We start from the raw sequence: 19510 nt of genomic DNA on the forward strand, positions 1-19510 counted from the left end.
AAACTGCAGCTCGGAAAAGATAACCGCGTCGCGCGTTAACATGCGATCATATCATATGCACGTGCATGAAATGAAACGCACACTTTCCAGCAGAAACATCTGTTGTGAGTCGGGACCAGTACAATACGGGCGTGATGGCACTCCTCATTATAGTTTTAAAACAAGACGATGATTATCTAGTCGCTCAGTCAAGGTTTAGTTACAACTCTGCCCTAATGCAATATTGAAAGCAATGTATTGACATTGACTATTGATAGGCTCCATTGAATTTAAAATGTTGATTGGCTGGAGATTCTGGTCAATATGGATGCACATCCCTCAGTAAATAATAACCATCAAGAATCAAGAGTATCAAGAATTACTTTTATCATTTAAAACCCAGTGACATATGGCGCCATTTTAGCTTTTATTCATTCACAGGATAATTATGCATTTTTGATATCAATAATTACATTTTTACTATTTAAAATGTGAATTCTTGATATTAAGAATGAACTTTTTACTTGTAACAATGTCTTCTGATATCAGGAATTACATTTTCACTACAACTAGTTAAAGGAGGGATTGTAGTGGGAACACTGGGGTGTCAGGTGTGACTGTGTGGCAATGGCAAATGGTTCATGGCTCACGGGTCAGGTATGAGGGCCCCTAAACAGAATTTTGCTTAGGGCCCCAGGGAGGTCAGGATCGGCTCTGAGGACTATTATAAATCTCACAGTGTGCACCGCTTTAGATGTTTTGGAGCTGGTTAGATCTAAACTCTGCAGGGCAGAATATGAGACCACTGATTTACTAGCTGGGTTTCTATCCAAACGTGAAGTGAATCATTTACAAGTTTGCCCCCAAAAAAATGAAAAATTAGGTGCGTTTCCATCAAGTTGTTTGAGCGGATGACGGTGGTATTGGTAATCTAGTAACCACCAGTAAATAAAACACCCATCAGCGAAAACAGTAGTGGTGTCATTCGACTCTATGAGCCGACTCCTTTAAGTGAATGACGAGAGTTGGTTCCCATCTGAGAGCCGTTTTCCTTTTTGTATATTAATACAAGACAGAATTATATGATTATCCTTTCGCTACACACACGTCAAGTAGTCACTAACTGAATATTATTTTGTGTATGTACGTGTGATCACAGGTGATGACATTACCCCGCCACTCTCGTTTCATCGCACGCACATACATTTTTCTATGCATGCGCATTAACATAACATACAGTTTCTGCATGGAGTGTCATTTGTTTTGTTTTTTAATTATGAGATTTTTTTGTTTATTTGCCGTTTACATTTTTATGTTTTGCATTCTTCAAAAAGCCATAAAAACAGGGTGATGGAAAAAGCTACTGTGAACTGAACCGCTCTGAACACTGAACAAAAACAGGATCATGAGTAGCTTGTGTGTAAATGAATACAGTGTCACGCTTCACTCAAACACAGGGCATGTCAGAATGTATATTTATATGATTATATCACAACCTTCACAATTTGATATTTGTACTAAGCCTCTCAACTGTGCATTGTTATAATTCATCAAAAATGTGCCTGGCCAACTGACAAGTAACACCATTTCATTTAATCGCCATTTGGTGAGTGTTGTTAATTTTGGACCCTGGCTGAGATTCTAAGGGTGTCCTATTCACAGCCACATTTGAAGATGGCACTGCTAGCTTGTCCAGTGCTGTCAGAAGCAATCCATGCATGAAATAGAACCATTTTACAGTTTGTTTAGTAATTGTTTAAAACCATTTTGCATACAGTCCATTCCCTGCTCCTCACCCCAAATAATATTTTTCTCAGACTTATGCAGTCCACGTTAGAGGTTTGCTACCCAAACCGAGCCTGACGGGTCCCAAAGAATTTGCGGGTTTCGGGTAGGGTTCAGGTTCATGTTTCATGGATATCTTCTGTTTTGTAACTAAGAAAAACTATACAGACGTGCTCAAATTTGTTGGTACCCTTACAGCTCATTGAAATAATGCTTCATTCCTCCTGAAAAGTAATGAAAATAAAAGCTATTTTATCATGTATACTTGCATACCTTTGGTATGTCATAGAATAAAGCAAAGAAGCTGTGAACAGAGATGAATTATTGCTTATTCTACAAAGATATTCTAAAATGGCCTGGACACATTTGTTGGTTCCCCTTAGAAAAGACAACAAATAATTGGATTATAGTGATATTTCAAACTAATTTGTTTCTTTAATTAGTATCACACATGTCTCCAATCTTGTAATAAGTCATTCAGCCTATTTAAATGGAGAAAAGTAGTTACTGTGCTGTTTGGTATAATTGTGTGCACCACACTGAACATGGACCAGAGAAAGCAAAGGAGAGAGTTCTCTGAGGAGATCAGAAAGAAAATAATGGACAAGCATGGTAAAGGTAAAGGCTACAAGACCATCTCCAAGCAGCTTGATGTTCCTGTGACAACAGTTGCAAATATTATTAAGAAGTTTAAGGTCCATGGAACTGTAGCCAACCTCCCTGGGCGCGGCCGCAAAAGGAAAATCGACCCAAGATTGAAAAGAAGGATATGGAATGGTAGAAAAAGAACCAAGGATAACTGCCAAAGAGATCCAAGCTAAACCCTAAGGTGAAGGTACGTCAGTTTCTGATCGCACCATCCGTCGCTTTTTGAGTGAAAGTAGGCTCCATGGAAGAAGACCCAGGAGGACTCCACTTTTGAAAGAAAAACATAAAGTCAGACTGGAATTTGCTAAAATGCATATTGACAAGCCACAATCCTTCTGGGAGAATGTCCTTTGGACAGATGAGTCAAAACTGGAGCTTTTTGGCAAGTCACACCAGCTCTATGTTCACAGACGAAAAAAATGAAGCTTTCAAAGAAAATAACACCATACCTACAGTGAAACATGGAAGAGGCTCGGTTATGTTTTGGGACTGCTTTGCTGCACCTGGCACAGGGTGCCTTGAATCTGTGCAGGGCACAATGAAATCTCAAGACTATCAAGGCATTCTGGAGCGAAACGTACTGCCCAGTGTCAGAAAGCTCTATCTCCGTCGCAGGTCATAGATCCTCCAACAGGATAATGTCCCAAAACACACAGCTAAAAGCACCCAAGAATGGATAAGAACAAAATATTGGACTATTCTGAAGTGGCCTTCTATGACTCCTGATCTGAATCCTATCGAACATCTATGGAAAGAGCTGAAACTTGCAGTCTGGAGAAGGCACCCATCAAACCTGAGACAGCTGGAGCAGTTTGCTCAGGAAGAGTGGGCCAAACTACCTGTGAACAGGTGCAGAAATCTCAATGAGAGCTACAGAAAACGTTTGATTGCAGTGATTGCCTCTAAAGGTTGCGGTCCCATCATTTTTGTCCATGCCATTTTCATTTGTTTTATTATTTACAATATTATGTTGAATAAAAAATCAAAAGCAAAGTCTGATTTCTATTAAATATGGAGTAAACAATGGTGGATGCCAATTACTTTTGTCAGTTTCAAATTATTTCAAAGAAAATTATGCATTCTTCGTTTTTTGTGGAGGGGTACCAACACATTTGAGCATGTCTGTATATATCCAGTTAAGGTCTACGTGCCTTCCGCTGTGTTGTGGCCGAAAGAGCACACAAGAGCGGGAGCACATACATATTTTGTATCTTAACCCCCTGAGGTTGGAGGTATCGCCGGCGATACCAGCTCGCTTTTTTTTAATCAGTGTAAAAGAAACTCATAAATACTCTGTTGACTTTGATTTTCCATAGGAGTTTCATACATCAATCGATTCTGCTAAATGTGTATTATTTTTGTGTATACTCACAATAAAAACAAAGTGTTGTGCTTTTTGCCAAATAAAGAAAAATAAACACGAAGCGAGTTCTGCCTTCTCTCTGCCAGTGAAGTCCATTCTGAAACGCGTCCGAAAATGAACAATAACTGAGCGAATACTCAGTCAAACAGGCATACAGACACACAGGCATGAAGCTTGAATTCTCTTCTTTTAAATGAAGTAATTTATATAAAAAACAAATATTCTCATCTTGTGAAATCTGTATTAAAAGAGAGCGATTCCAGTCGAGCTCATCTCAGCTCATTACGTTTTAATCGGCCCCGCCCACGGAGAGCGCACGCTATTCAAACGCAAATGACTGAGACGATCCCATACAAACTGTGAACGCCCACATATCAGCTCGAGAAAACACATCAAGTTTATTCAGATGATAAGTGTAGTTGTCTACACTGTCTCGCAGCGCTGTGAGGAATAATAATAATGGAAAACGTACCTCAGAAGTGCTGGTATTTCGAGGAGCAACGGATGGAATACTGTAGTAAGTTTTTTTTCATTCTCAAGTAAATCGCGTTTCTGTGTGAATGAATGAACGAAAGAGATGCGCTGTTTACCACAACTCGCAAAAAGACAGTTTAAATTTGAATTGCGTTTCTAGTAGGAATTAGATCGGTCTAGTAGGAATTAGGGTTCTGTGAATGAATGATCTGCTTTTAGCAAACTATTTTGCTATACTGAGTAAAAATCGACTGAAATGTGTTGAAATAAAATGTATTTGTATAAGCAACGTATTAAACTGCAAATTAACATTTATATTCCTTATAATAAAAACGAAAGACCGATGTTACAGACATATGAAAGACAACATTTCGTTGATTAGTTTTGGATAGATTACACATTTTTACTGTAAAATATCTGCCACCTCAAATAAGCTTTTGTTTGCCAATTTTTGCTAATATGTTAAATATAGTATGTTTTGTCAATGTAGGCTATATTCGAAGTAATGAATCCTTAACTTTGAAATATGTATGATAAAATGTATACTTTAGTTTTTACAAAGAAAGATTACACTTCAATTGTTGTTGTAATTGTAACCTTTTTAATAAAAATATATATTTACAAGGTAGATGTAAACAAATTTTAAAAGGTAAATATAAGCCTTTTCTTTAAATAATTTTTATTGTGTTTTATTATTGACAAATTTGGGGAGAGGATACATATTCCAAAACTGAAAATACAGTATGAGAATTAACTGCACAATTACTAGACATGTTTTCCTTGGATATTATACAATTTGCAAGCAAAATTTGTGCAAAAAAAAAAAAAAAAAAATTTGAAATGCTTCCAACTGTGAACCAATTTGGTAGAATATATATATATATATGTATATATATATATGTATATATATATATATATATATATATATATATATATATAGCTCTTGCATTCTTTCTTGTGGCTATAGGTGACACACCTGAATGAATGGCTCATTAAGTATGCGGGCCCCATTGTCTCTTCAGGTGTGAACCACTACATATGCATGATGCTGTTGAATGGTTGACGCCCCTTGCGCATATTGTCTTTACAAACAAAAAGTGTTTTACAAGATTTAAATCAATGTATTGTGTTATGTGAATGATAAGGGCAGGATGATTTTCACATCATTTTGAAGAAAAAACTCTAGGCAATGACATCCATTAGTCAAAAGTCTTATTGTCACATATTTAGTATGTGTTTTGTGGCCTTATTTCAGAAACTTTAGTTTTTAGTTTTTTCAATAACCATGCATAAACATTATTCTCTCAAAAATACAAACATGTACATGCATGTTGCTCACATATTATGGTAGCCCTGTTTGTGCTAAATAGAGTGTAATTATACCTTTGCCATTAATATGTTTATAAGCAACTGAAAAAAGCACAAATGTCAGGGCATGTCAGAACATCTCAAGGACCCAAAAACCACTTAGACCCCAGAGGGTTAACAGTTTTGCGCATGTGCTCCCGCTCTCGCGCGCTGTAATGACTGAGGCAAATCAGACACATTTCTGTTAGGACCACTATTGTCAAATACGATTGACAATTAGCATACAGTTTGGATTGGCGGTATGGTTCCGTTCTGGGCGAGAACTCCCTACGCATCCATGCAGCCTAGCATGGATAAGAGCAGGGAGAGCAGCAATACCCCCCCTCAGGGTAAACAGAACAGAACCTACATGAATGTATGCAAATATATTTAGTTCAAGATTTTAAAGTACAACATAATTCGAGAATTTATTCTAATTCAAAGGGAATCAGAATGCCAAATCGTGACTGACGAGAGGAGGAGCTGGGGATGGAGGAGGGTAATTAGCTCCTGAGAAACGCGATAGCTGCTGATAAAACTTATATATGTATACAGTGATAGGCGTCGTATTCCTATAGGTAGATGTGGATCAGCTGAGAGTCAGCTGATACGAGCTTGACTAACGTGACCTGCCAGAACTGACGCTGCACTTGATAATTATTTGTTACATTTAACAAATAAGCTTTAAAGCCCACTCTTAGTAATGAAACATCCCACGATAAGAGACACGAGAGCAGAAAAGGCTGCAGTCACCAGGGTGACCATCAGATAAGATGGTTTTATTGCTGTGAAAAATGTGGTCATGTGGTAAAACAGAATCAGAATCAGAATCAGAAAGAGCTTTATTGCCAAGTGTGCTTGCACCCACAAGGAATTTTTCTTGGTACTGAAGCTTCCAGTGCACATATACAAATACAAATACAACAAGAAACATAGTAATACAAATTCTAAGAATAAAATATATAAAAAAATAAAATAAAATAAAATAGTATAAAAAGTAAAAAAAAGGGGTCACAGTTGGGTTTAGTCTGAATAAACATTTACAGATTATGAACATATTTACAGTATTTTGAGAAGTATGAATAATATAAATATAAATATCACCTGAGTTAGAGAATATTACACTAGACAGTGGGAGTCTAGTGCATGTTACAGATTATGAACATATTTACAGTATTTTGAGTAGTATGAATAATATAAATATAAATATCACCTGAGTTAAGAGAATATTGCACTAGACAGTGGGAGTATTGCACTTGCAGGCATATGCCTTGGGGGGCATGTTAAGTGTTCAGAAGGGAAATGGCCTGTGGAAAGAAACTGTTCCTGTGCCTGGATGTTCTTGTGGCCAGTGATCTGTGTCGCCGTCCTGACGGTAACAGTTCAAACAGGGGGTGTCCAGGGTGAGTGGAGTCTGTGATGATTTTACCTGCTCTCTTCCTCACTCTGGAAGAGTACAGGTCCTGGAGGGTTGGCAGGGGGGCACCAATAATCCTCTCTGCTGTCCGGACTGTCCGTTGTAGTCTCCTGATGTCCGATTTGGTAGCTGAACCAAACCAGACAGTGATGGAAGTGCTTAAAACAGACTCAATGACGGCTGAGTAGAACTGGATCAGCAGCTCCTGTGGCAGATTGAACTTCTTCAGCTGGCGAAGGAAGTACAGTCTCTGCTGGGCCTTTTTCACAATGGAGTCAATGTGATTTGCCCACTTCAGGTCCTGAGAGATGGTAGAGCCCAGGAACCTGAATGACTCCACTGCTTCCACAGTGCTGTTCATGATGGTGAGAGGGGGGAGTGCTGGGGATTTTCTCCTGAAATCCACAATCATCTCCACTGTTTTGAGCGTGTTCAGCTCAAGGTTGTTATAGCTGCACCAGACAGCCAGCTGTTCAACCCCCAGTCTGTAAGCAGACTCGTCACCATTTTGGATGAGACCGATGACGGTGGTGTCGTCTGCAAATTTCAGGAGCTTGACAGAGGGGTCTTTAGAAGTGCAGTCATTAGTGTACAGGGAGAAGAGCAGTGGGGAGAGAACGCACCCTTGGGGGGCGCCAGTGCTGATGGTGAGGGTCCTGGATGTGAGCTTCCCCAGTCTCACTCGCTGCTGCCGGTCTGTCAGGAAGCTGGAGATCCACTGACAGATTGAGGATGGCATGGAGAGCTGAGTCAGTTTGGCTGTGAGAAGATCAGGGATGATGGTATTGAAGGCCGAACTGAAGTCCACAAATAAGATCCGTGCATAAGTCCCAGGTCTGTCAAGATGTTGCAGGATATAGTGCAGTCCCATGTTGACTGCATCATCCACAGACCTGTTTGCTCTGTAAGCAAACTGAAAGGGATCCAGAAGGGGTCCAGTGATGTCCTTCAGATAGGCCAACACCAGTCTTTCAAACGACTTCATGACCACAGACGTGAGAGCGACAGGTCTGTAGTCATTAAGTCCAGTGATTTTAGGTTTTTTGGGAACCGGAATGATAGTGGAGCGTTTGAAGCAGCAGGGAACTTCACACTGCTCCAATGATCTGTTGAAGATCTGCGTGAAGACTGGGGCCAGTTGGTCAGCGCAGGCTTTTAGACAAGCAGATGAGATGCCGTCTGGGCCTGAAGCTTTCCTAGTCTTCTGTTTTTTGAAGACTCGGCTCACGTCCTCCACACAGACCTTAAGCTCAGGTTGGATGGCAGAAGGGGGGAGGAGAGGGGTTGCAGGAGGTGATGGTGGATGTGTGAAGTGCACATCAGAGCGGGTGTGAGGTGTGAGTCTGGGCTTCTCAAACCTGCAATAGAATGCATTGAGAGTGTCAGCCAGTTGTTGATTCTCCACAGATCGGGGGGATGGTGATTTGTAGTTGGTGATGTTCCTCAGGCCTCTCCAGACTGATGCCGGGTCGTTGGCTGAAAACTGGTTTTTCAGCTTTTCAGAGTAGCTTCTTTTAGCAACTCTGATCTCCTTAGGATCCAAGGAATCCAAGAAGCCATAGGAAAGACCCATAGCCCTCATTAAAACAAACTTTCCTGCATTAATTTATAGATGAACTGATCTATAAATGAACATGCATCCCAGGACATTGTGTGTTTGATATTATTATGTCTTGTATTGTGTCTCTTGCATTTGTATCACAAACAATGCAGTCATACTGTCTCTTTACTAGCAATAACACCTAATATTGAACATTTATTCACAAGACCAATTACCTAATAATCCACAAGAAACTGATTAATGTAAGCTGTAACTGACTGTCATAAAACTTTGAACTGCGGGCACTGATGTCACTGCCATTACACGAAAGGCTGAGGTGCCTCACATGATCCAAGTTAGCCATTACGCTTTCCAGAGGTGGGTAGTAACAAAGTGCATTTACTTCGTTGCATTTACTTTTTCTTGGAAAAATTATACTGTTAAGAGTAGATTTAAATGTGGGTACTTTTACTTTAACTCAAATATATTTCTAATGAAAAAACTGTACTTTAACTTAGTTACGTTAGGCGACATTCCTCTCGATACTTTATTTTAATGCAATGTTTTATTTTAATTAATGTTGTTGAATGCGTAGTTTATTCCAAGCGCACTGTATCTTTTTTTTCTGGACATGAGCGATGCTCAATTCACAAATTAATCACTCTTTTGAGACGATTCTGTTCAAAAATATCAGTTGCAGCTGAGGATTGTGAATAGTAAGTTCTTTATTTTTAAGTGCTTTGTTCTTATCGCGATATGGAATAGTGTCTGTAAACCGCAAAAAGACTGTTTAAATATGAATCGCGTGTCTGAGTGTGAATAAATGAACGCCACAGATGCGCGCTGTTGTTTACTACAGCTGTAGTAAACAATAGCACGCATCTTTGCCGTTCATTCACACTCGCACTTACAGTAGTAAACATGTTATTTTTACATGAACAAATCTACTAGTTTAGCTTTTACCAAACTATATTGCTATTGTCCATGCCAAAAAATCGACTGAAATATGTTGAAATTAAATGTCTTTGTATAAGCAACGTATTAAACTGCAAATTAACATTTATATGCTAATATATCATAAAAACGATATGTTACAGACGAAATATGAATGTTTAGACAAGATTTTGTTGGTTAGTTTTGGATAGATTATAAAGTTTTTACTGTAAAAAGACTCCTGCAACATCAAATAAGCTTTTGTTTGCCAAATTCTACTCATATGTTAATTATATAGTATGGGATGTTTAGGGAATTGAAACTAGACAGATGACTAGTTCTCAAACCTTGTGATAAGTAATCACAAATACAGAGTTTGCTTGTGCCAATGACAGAGGAAAAAGAGGAAAAAGGTTGGGGCTTTTGAACCATTTGAACCAATCATATTGAAGATGACATGTTAGTCTTATTTGTTTTCTCGATTCTATAAAAAACTGTTGTATCCGTGTTTTCTGGTGGGATTCTCAATGGAATTTGTCTGAGATCCTCCGGCCTTGCTTCTATTCTTTTCCTGAGAACTGCTCGGGAAGATCTCCTGGCCGTGATTAAAGCATTTGAAGGACATTTGAAGAAGTATGTTTGTTGATTGTTCCTGCGCAGGAAGCTAGTTTAGGAAGGAAGCTAGTTTAGGAAGTAAGTTAGTTTAGGGGAACAAGTTAGTTAGGTGACTATTATTGAAGGAGGACGTCAATTTGTAGACGAGACCCAGATAGACTAAACGTCGACAGTAGACGTTTGGGGACGTCGATTTGTAGATGAGACCCAGATAGTTAGGTTTAGGGAAAAATCTACCACAATACTCAAACTTTTGAAAATACAGTATGAGAATTAACTGCACAATTACTACAAATGTTTTCCTTGGATATTATACAATTTGCTTGCATACAAAATTTGTGGAAAAAGACCAAAAAAATGTCAAGATGTTTCCAACTCTAACTTTGAACCAATTCTGTAGAATATTATATATATATATATATATATATATATATATATATATATATATATATATATATTAAATTTAATTTTTTTTGTCCTCGCATTCTTTCTTGTGGTACCCTCTCAGTGACACACCTGAATGAAAGGCTCATTATGCAGCTCATTATGCAGGTCATTGTCTTCTCAGGTGTGAATTACAGCATTATTCATGATCATTCACGCCCCCTTCCCTAACATCTCCAATCATCGTTCAATATATAGTCTATTTCTCTAAACTAACTCACCTGCTGTGCAGCAGAAATTAACAGACAGACTTCAGCAAATGTCCTTTAAATTCTTTAATCACGGCCGGGAGAGTACTCAACATTTCCTCAGAGAACTTCCCCCAAGAAGAAGCAAGGCCGGAGGATCTCACCGGAAAACACAAATACAACAGTTTTTATAGAATAAGGAGGTGTGGCAAAAATGACAAGAAACATTTCATATTTTCCCCACAATTTGATTGGTCCTTCATATGCAAACCCTTCTGTTACCAGGTAGAACCAAACTCTGTTTTTGGTTTCAAGTTTAGACATCTGTCTAATTTCATTTCCCATATTTGTTATTTATACACTCACACAACCAAAGTCAAAGGGGTATGGCAACACAACATTCAAAAACACAGGACAGAACGTTTTAGTACATTGTGTTCAAAGTGTTAGCATGTTAGGCCTAAAAAGAGAAATACGGTTAGATTTTAGAAACATGGTTAGTTTAATATACAGTTTACTATTATAAAAAAATCCACCACAGTAACTTCAGTTTATTACTTTTACTTTGAGTAAATATTTCTAAGTACTTGTACTTTTACTTGAGTACAGTTTTTGGATACTCTACCACCTCTGACACTTTCTCCAATGGTAAGAGATAGTGATCTTAGAGAGAGTTACTCAGAGTAACTTTAAATTGATGCACAAGGGTTAAATGAGCACTGCGCATTCGTAAATCAAATAGCCACATTTCTCACACGTCTCTCAGAAATCAGATTTATCAAAAGTATGCTGTTATCAACTAAAATTACATCATACACATTTTCTAATATTTGATATCTGTAATTAAATGTTTAAAACATTGTATGATGTGATAAATGAATGAGTGCAATGAAGTGCGATTAAGTCAAGTTGCCGTCTCTGTGCATCTCTCTGAATCATACATATTTTCTACCACTTGATGTGTCAATTTAGGCTAAATGTTTTAAACCTTCTATGATATGATCTTGTTATTTCAACCAATAAATACCTCAGCGGTTACATGCAGTGTAGTTCTTAAAAAGCTGTCTTAACTTATGGTAGCAAAAATACAGGTACATCTCTACAGCAATGGATTTTGGGTTCAAGTCAGGTCAAATGATCTCCGGTACAGGTACATCTCATTAGTTTAAAGCCTGTGCAGACCTCTTGTCACTGTATAAATATGGTAAAATATCACATTGCTGAATATGTTGTCTCTCGTTCTGGCATTCCATTGAGATCAGATGTCAAATTCTGTGAGAAAATCATTTATTGTGATAACTTTATTATAGCCAGTGCGAAACTAGAAACTAGAACAAATTCCAGTTCTTTTACTTTTGTAACTCTCTTTTGCTGTCTCATAGTTTGGAGTTTCACGAGTTCACACTTAAATACAATCTGATAAGTAGAGTAAAGGTTATGCATATTTGGCCTGCTGTCCGAGGGGAGGGGTCCAAGCTCTGAATTTGGCCTGAACCCAGAGTACTCTCCCCCCATTCCAGACTGGGAGAGGAATAGTTAGGAGTGAGGAGATGGTGTGGTGGTGGTGGGATGCTAGAAAACTGTCATGGGACAGAGGTAAGCACTGAATAAAAACTCTGGTGTTTTGATTAGCAAAACTTAAATGCCTCTGGTCATTGCATTTAAGCAATCAATAGATATGTCTGTGATTGGCTACATTGCTCAACCGTGCAAGAACATGGTGGAAATAGAAAGAGCGCAAACAAAAATTCGCACTGGAGCGTTTGCTAAATATATTTTGCCAAATCAGGTGGATTTGCATTTTTTTATTATTATTATTTACCTCAGTATCTCCAGCTTACAGTTTGGACTATTCAGTCCATCAGAAAGAAGCTTCACTCCAGAATCATGCAGGTCATTGTTACTCAGGTCCAGCTCTCTCAGAAAGGAGTTTGATGATTGTAAAACTGAAGACAAACTCTCACAACACTGAGCAGTGAGATTACATGCAGGAAATCTGAAAAAGGAAAACACAATGTAACTGCATACAGAATAAATCTTTGCAGTGGGATTTTTACTAATTAACTTATTGCAAAAAATAAAGTATTTTAACTCAAACCTCAGTGTCTCCAGCTTACAGTTTGGACTCTTCAGTCCATCAGAAAGAAGCTTCACTCCAGAATCCTGCAGGTGATTGTTACTCAGGTCCAGCTCTCTCAGAAAGGAGTTTGATGATTGTAAAACTGAAGACAAACTCTCACAACACTGAGCATTGAGATTACATGTAGGAAATCTGAATAAGGAAAACACGATGTAACTGAATACAGAATAAACCTTTGCAGTGTGATTTTTAATAATTAACTTATTGCAAAAAATAAAGTATTTTAACTCAAACCTCAGTGTCTCCAGCTTACAGTTTGGACTATTCAGTCCATCAGAAAGAAGCTTCACTCCAGAATCCTGCAGGTCATTGTTACTCAGGTCTAGCTCTCTCAGGACAGAGTTTGAGGATTGTAAAACTGAAGACAAATGTTCACAGGACTGAACAGTGAGATTACATTTCTGTAGCCTGTGTAGAGCACAAAACAAACAGCAACAGTAATGCTTATTAGCGTTTATAATCTGGAGCTTGAAAAACCTTTAACTGTAGTGATGTAAGCAAAGCTAAACAATGTTCTCTTCAAAAAACATCAAAACAGTATTTATCTTGTTGTATTACAAATGTATTAAATGTTTAATTTAGGTTCCAATACAATAGTATATAAACCGAGAAAGTTCTGTACACTGTGTTTTACATTTTGAGGCATAGATGATGAGATTCAAAGAAGATTAAGTCAAGCAACCTAGGTGTCTGACATTAACCTTTTGTCTGTATGCACCCCCTAAACAGTGTCATTGTCCCAAGTTAAGCTATGATAATGTGAAGGTATGGGTGATACTGTCAGGCTGATTGGATTAGCATCAAAGCATTTAAATGACACTGTTATGCTGATGAGATCAGGAAATTGGCTGACTCCTGTACTTCATTTACATGCCACCTCTATGTAAATCCCTCCCCCTTGAAAGGTATAAACTACAATGTACACTGCCATTAGTTTAGACTTGATGACTGCAGCTACGACAGCTCGTGTTCTCAATAAAGAATCCTGCTGAAGAAAGAACAAAGTCTCCTGGTTTTCGCTTCTGAGTTTCCAACACTATCATCACACACATTACATTTATTCATTTTTCTGAACAGTCTAGGCCAGCAAGTCACCCATTTAAAATTAAGGTAATTACAAAAAACTAACAGTGTTTATAAATGAATGTAAAGGAGACTCTTACAGTGCTCTTCTGGTGTTTTTGATCACTGGCAGAAATCTCATCAGTGCTTCATCAGATCTTCTGTATTTCTGCAGTTCAAACTTCTCTTGAGTCTCTTCTGACATCAGGAGCACAAACACCAGACCAGACCACTGAGCAGAGGACAGATTCTGTGCTGAAAGATTTCCTGAGCTCAGATTCTTCTGGATTTCCTCCACAAAGTCATCTTTCAGTTCACTCAGACAGTGGAAGAGGTTGATGGTTCTTTCCACTGATTTCTCTGTCTCTATTGTCTGTTTGATATAGTCAACAGTGTCTTTAACATTCTGTGTTTTCAGTTTCAGTTTTGGCAGTAGTTCCTTCAGGTCACTCTGATTGGACTCCAGTGAGAGACCCAGAAGGAACCGAAGGAAAAGGTCCAGGTGTCCGTTCTCGCTTTGTAAAGCCTTGTTGACTGCAGACTTATGAAGCTGAAACAGTGGCTTTTTGGACAGTTTCCATGTCAGATTTTTTGTCCTGGATTCAAGAAATGGGTTTGTTTTCTTGTCTTTGCCCATCATAAACACATAAAGAGCAGCAAGGAATTCCTGTACGCTGAGATGTACGAAGCTGTAAACGTTTCTTGCTGCTACCTTTTCCTCCTGAAACATTCGAGTGCATAACCCAGAGTACACTGACCCTTCACTGACATCTAGTCCACATTCCTCAAGATCTTCTTTGTAGAAAATCAGGTTTTCTTTCTTCAGCTGTTTAAAGGCCAGTTTCCCAAGCTTCAGAATAATCTGATCAAAAGACACTGCTTTGGCTTTAAGTTTAGGGTCATAACAGTATTTTTTCTCCATCTGTTGCTTCTGAGAAATTAAGAAGCTTATGTACATCTCTGTGAGAGTTGTGGGAGTTTTGTCATTGCTCTCTCGAGCCAGTAGAGGCTGAAGAACAATAAGAGAGATCCAGCAGAAGACGGGGATGTGGCACATGATGTGCAGACTCCTGGATTTCTTGATGTGACTGAAGAGGTTTCCAGCAACCTGAGGACTGCTGTTATTTTTGAAGTATTGCTGTTTCTGCTCATCGTTAAAGCCTCGCACCTCTGTCACTTGATCAATGTAGTCACGGGGTATCAGACTGGCTGCTGCTGGTCTGGATGTGATCCAGATGAGAGCAGAGGGAACCAGATGTGTCTTGATAAGGTTTATTATTATCTTACTCACTGTTGTTTTTTCATGTTCATTTGTAAATGTGTCATCTTCTTTAAAGCTCAGAGGAAAGCGACATTCATCCAGCCCATCAAAGATGAACATAACTTTACCATCACCTTTAGGAAGAGAGGGCAATTCTTCAGGACTACTAAAGAAGTATTTGTTGAGCAGTCCCATGAGACTGTACTCTTCTTTAATCAAATTCAATCTACGGAATGGAAGTGGAAATATGAAGACTATATCCTGATTTTCTATTCCTTTAGCCCAGTCAAAGATGAATTTATTGACAGAGACAGTTTTTCCCACTCCTGCAATCCCCATTGTCAGTACTTTTCTGTTTCGTTGACCCGTGTCACACTGGACTTTAAACATGTCATTACACACAATTGGCTTCTCCTTGGCAGTCAATCGGTTGTGATTTGATTCGATTTGAATCACCTCATGGTCGTTCACTCTTCCTCCAGTCTCATTCCCCACCACATATAAATCAGTGTAGATATCGTTCAGGTATTTCCGATGACCCGTCTCTGAATTACCAACCAATATCTGCTCGTAGTCCTGTTTTAATTTGTCCTTCAGTGTGAGGCTGGTCTCTGTGTAATCATGAAGAGTAGCTTTTCTATCGTCTGCAGTTAATCCTTTAAGAAATATGGGAAAAGACTAAGTGATCGTGTTTTTCATTAATTCATGCTTGTAATATATTCAAATTATTCACAATCTTACTGCATTAGTGTTTACATGCACATCTTACACTGATTATGTTGAAGTTGACAACATATATGGTGATGGAAATTCCTTGACTAATGCTGACGTGAATGCAATTGGTTTTAATAAATAAAAAAAAACGAATTCCTTCCAGAGCAATAAATGCTCTGTCACTATTGGACTCAGATCAACTTAGTTCACTTAAAAATGAAAATTCTGTCATCATTTATTCACCCTCATGTTGTTTCAAACCTGTATGAACATATTTGTTTTCCTACTATGGAAGTCAATGGAACCGATCAACTGTTTGGTTACTGACATTCTTCAAAATATCTTCCTTTGTGTTCAGCAGAAGAAAGAAATTCATACAGGTTTGAAACAACTTGAGGGTGAGTAAATGACAGAATTTTCATTTTTAAGTAAACTATTCCTTTAAGGCCATGCTGACCAAATAATTATAAAAATAATGAAAGCTTTTTGATCAAACCATTGACATCTAGCACACCAAACAAGACATGAGACTGTATTAGGGTTAGGTTGGGGTTATTGCAATGACCCTGCATATGTAAAGTTGCTTGTAGAAGTTTTAATTCAGGGTTTAAGACAATTATAAACTATTTAACCATTCGTAAAATCATGACTAGACAGTCTGTTCTAATAAATGTATATAAGATAAATAAATAAAATAAGTAAGTAAATAAATAAATAAGATCTGATGCTGTTCTTCTTGGCCCTGTAATTGTTGCTTGCTGTTATATTTTATTGTTTCCATGTACAGACAGTGATTATTTACCCCTGATCTCTTCTGAATGAGGTCCAACAGCGGCAAACGTCTTTATATTGCTTCCAGCCTGACTTGAGTGTGTGAGAGAGAGAGGATAAGTCACTGGGAAACATAAATCACACAAACACATCAGTAGAGCAAAGTTTAAGTCAAGCCATTACATTGGTAAACAGTCAATCACATTACAGTCACTGTGAATTAAACATTACCTTGCTTGTGATTGTTCTCCAGCTGATCAGCCAGAAGATTCTGGTTCATCTTCCTCATAATCGCTACTGTGATCTTCACAGCTGCTTCTGGCCCAAACCGTCCTACCATCTTATCCACTGTGTCTAAGATATCTGCATTCTCCATTTCAGACTTTGTTATACACTCATGATCATTCTTTAAGTGCCACTTAAACTTCTTCAGTTCAACTTCTTCCAGTTCACTCAGTGATTTCTCAAGCAGATCTTCAACTTTAACAGATGCCATTGTCCTTCACAGATTCACTGCAGGATAAAAAGAAAAATATCTGAATTAGTTTCACTCTTAACATGTGGACCTAAGCGCTCAAATGTTATTTTGATTATGAAATGAATCTGTGATCGGATCAGGACTCTCATCCAAACGAATCTGTTAAAGGGGTCCTATAATGCTCCTTTATGCATGGTATATATCTGAAACATGATAGTAATGAGTACCCTAGCAACAGCATAGCAACACCCTACTTCCACCCAGAGTACTCTAGAAACTGCATAGCAACCACCCAGAATGCCCTAGCAACAAAATAGCCAACACCCTAGGAACCACCCCTGCAACCACCCCAAGTACTCTAGCAACTGCATATCAACAACCTAAAACCTCTGTATCTATCTATCTTGTCTGTTTTTCTGATAGACTGAATTGCAGTAAAAAAAAATTTTTTTTTATTAATGTTTATGTTTTATTTGATGTGACAGCAGTTGTCCGTTACCCCTTTTCCACCAAGGCAGAACTGGTGCTGGTTCGGAGCCAGAGCCTAGTTTCAAATCGGTTCTTTGTTTTTCCACCGCCAAAGCACCAGCTCCGAACCAGTAAAAGTGGTTCTTAAGTAGCACCAAATCATTGCAGGGTCTAGAACGGAGCCAAGAAAGAACCGCTTGCGTCAGAGGCTGGGGGCGGGGTTACCGTGGCCAACAAGACTGAAGAGAAACTTGTGACCGCCATTTTTAAATAGCAGCTAGTCGAGCTAATAGCAGCTCGATTATAATATCCGTCTATGTAAGTTACGGCGAGCTGCACGGACGCGTTGGATTCGCCGTGTTTGGATGCCGATTTATTTTCGCAAACCCATGAGCATCCATAGTAACGCAACGTCTATTATTGTTGATGCCTCGTTCGAGATGCATCGGAGCAGCGTGGACCGATCAGAGCTGCGGGAGTGTTTGGAGATCACACGACTCCTTGTGCTTTTTGATCGCTTTCGCAGTGATTTGATTTCATGTGCTGATCGTTCTGCGAGAAGCCGATGCATCTCGAACAAGTCTGGTGTGTTTGTGTTTGGCGCTGCCGGACTAGCGTTGCTGGGCAACATGATACGTATGCAGTGACGTAAGATATAGCTCTGTTGTGGCTCTCTGGCCGGTGGAAACGCAAACCGGTTCGTGAGGGAAATACTGGACTTTTTTATATTCAATTGGGTTTTATATTCAAACAAGGCTAATCCGAAAATACATGACCTGGCAGCGCTGGGTCTGAAACATCCTCACCATGTCCTCCAGTAAAATATAAAACATAAAAATGACAATAGCCAATTCTGGCTACATAGCTGTTTACTCAATTATATCAAATGAATTATCAGGTTGGCACCGTTGCTTGGCGCCAGGAGCGATGATCGGGAACACCTGGTTGCACAATTAGGAAATCCTACGAAGGCTACATGGAGCGTCCTTTGAAGGACGCATAGGGATGCCTTCTAAGGATGCAGCCTTCACATTGGGACACAGCTGTAGTGATTTTTATTAATTTGGTGCTATTGTGCCCAGCTGAGTAAACAACACTTGGGTTTCCTATACATGTGTCGCATGAAGGCACTTTCTGCTGCTTGCAAATTGAATCTTTAGAGGAAACAGTTGATTGACAATTGTTTTTGCCCTCATTTTTCATGAGCTGAACTCAAAGATCTAGGCCTATTTCTCTCAAATATTGTTCACAAATCTGTCTAAATCGGTGTTAGTGAGCACTTCTCCTTTGCCGAGATAATCCATCCACCTCACAGGTGTGGCATATCAAGATGCTGATTAGACAGCATGATTATTGCACAGGTGTGCCTTAGGCTGGCCATAAAACAAGATCAACAGCTCCTCCAACACACGATTACGCTTCAAGACATTCAACTCTCTCCTCTGTCCACCTCCACCACCACCCGCCTCCTCCTTAACTGCTGACGATTTTGCGCACTTCTTCACCAACAAAACAACAGCTATCAGCAGTCAGTTCTCAGCTCCACACACACAGGAACCCAGACCGACCCCTTCCACAGCCAATACCCCTCTGTCCTCCTTTTCTTCGCTAACCGAGGAAGAAGTATCTACACTTCTCCTCTCCAGTCACCCTACCACCTGCCCGCTTGACCCCATCCCCTCACACCTTCTACAAGCCATCTCTCCCACACTTCTACCATCACTCACACACATCATCAACTCATCCCTCCATACTGGCACCTTCCCTACAGCATTCAAGCAGGCTCGGGTTACTCCACTGCTCAAAAAACCAACGCTAAACACATCATTTGTAGAGAATTACAGACCTATCTCTCTCCTACCATTCATTGCGAAGACACTTGA

The 19510-nt window shown here is 39.1% G+C and overlaps 1 protein-coding gene across 8 annotated transcripts in view; it reads right to left on the reverse strand.

Annotated features, from left to right (window-relative positions):
* LOC309496037 (NACHT, LRR and PYD domains-containing protein 3-like) overlaps positions 1-19510 on the reverse strand; it is a 37605-nt gene that overhangs the window by 9409 nt on the left and 8686 nt on the right. For 3 of the 8 annotated variants that reach the window (XM_082165956.1, XM_082165957.1, XM_082165963.1), the window contains exons 2-7: positions 16913-17194; positions 16713-16805; positions 14037-15852; positions 13108-13281; positions 12832-13029; positions 12556-12729 (exon numbers count right to left, since the gene is read on the reverse strand). In XM_082165956.1, the coding sequence (XP_082022082.1) occupies positions 12556-12729; positions 12832-13029; positions 13108-13281; positions 14037-15852; positions 16713-16805; positions 16913-17177 (2720 nt within the window). In that variant the 5' untranslated portion in view covers positions 17178-17194. The remainder of the gene's footprint in view (positions 1-12555; positions 12730-12831; positions 13030-13107; positions 13282-14036; positions 15853-16712; positions 16806-16912; positions 17195-19510) is intronic. The other 5 variants (XM_082165958.1, XM_082165960.1, XM_082165959.1 and 2 more) reach the window with 5 other exon arrangements.

Source organism: Leuciscus leuciscus, assembly GCF_965113295.1.
Source record: "Leuciscus leuciscus genome assembly, chromosome: 4".
Lineage (NCBI taxonomy): Eukaryota > Metazoa > Chordata > Actinopteri > Cypriniformes > Leuciscidae > Leuciscus > Leuciscus leuciscus.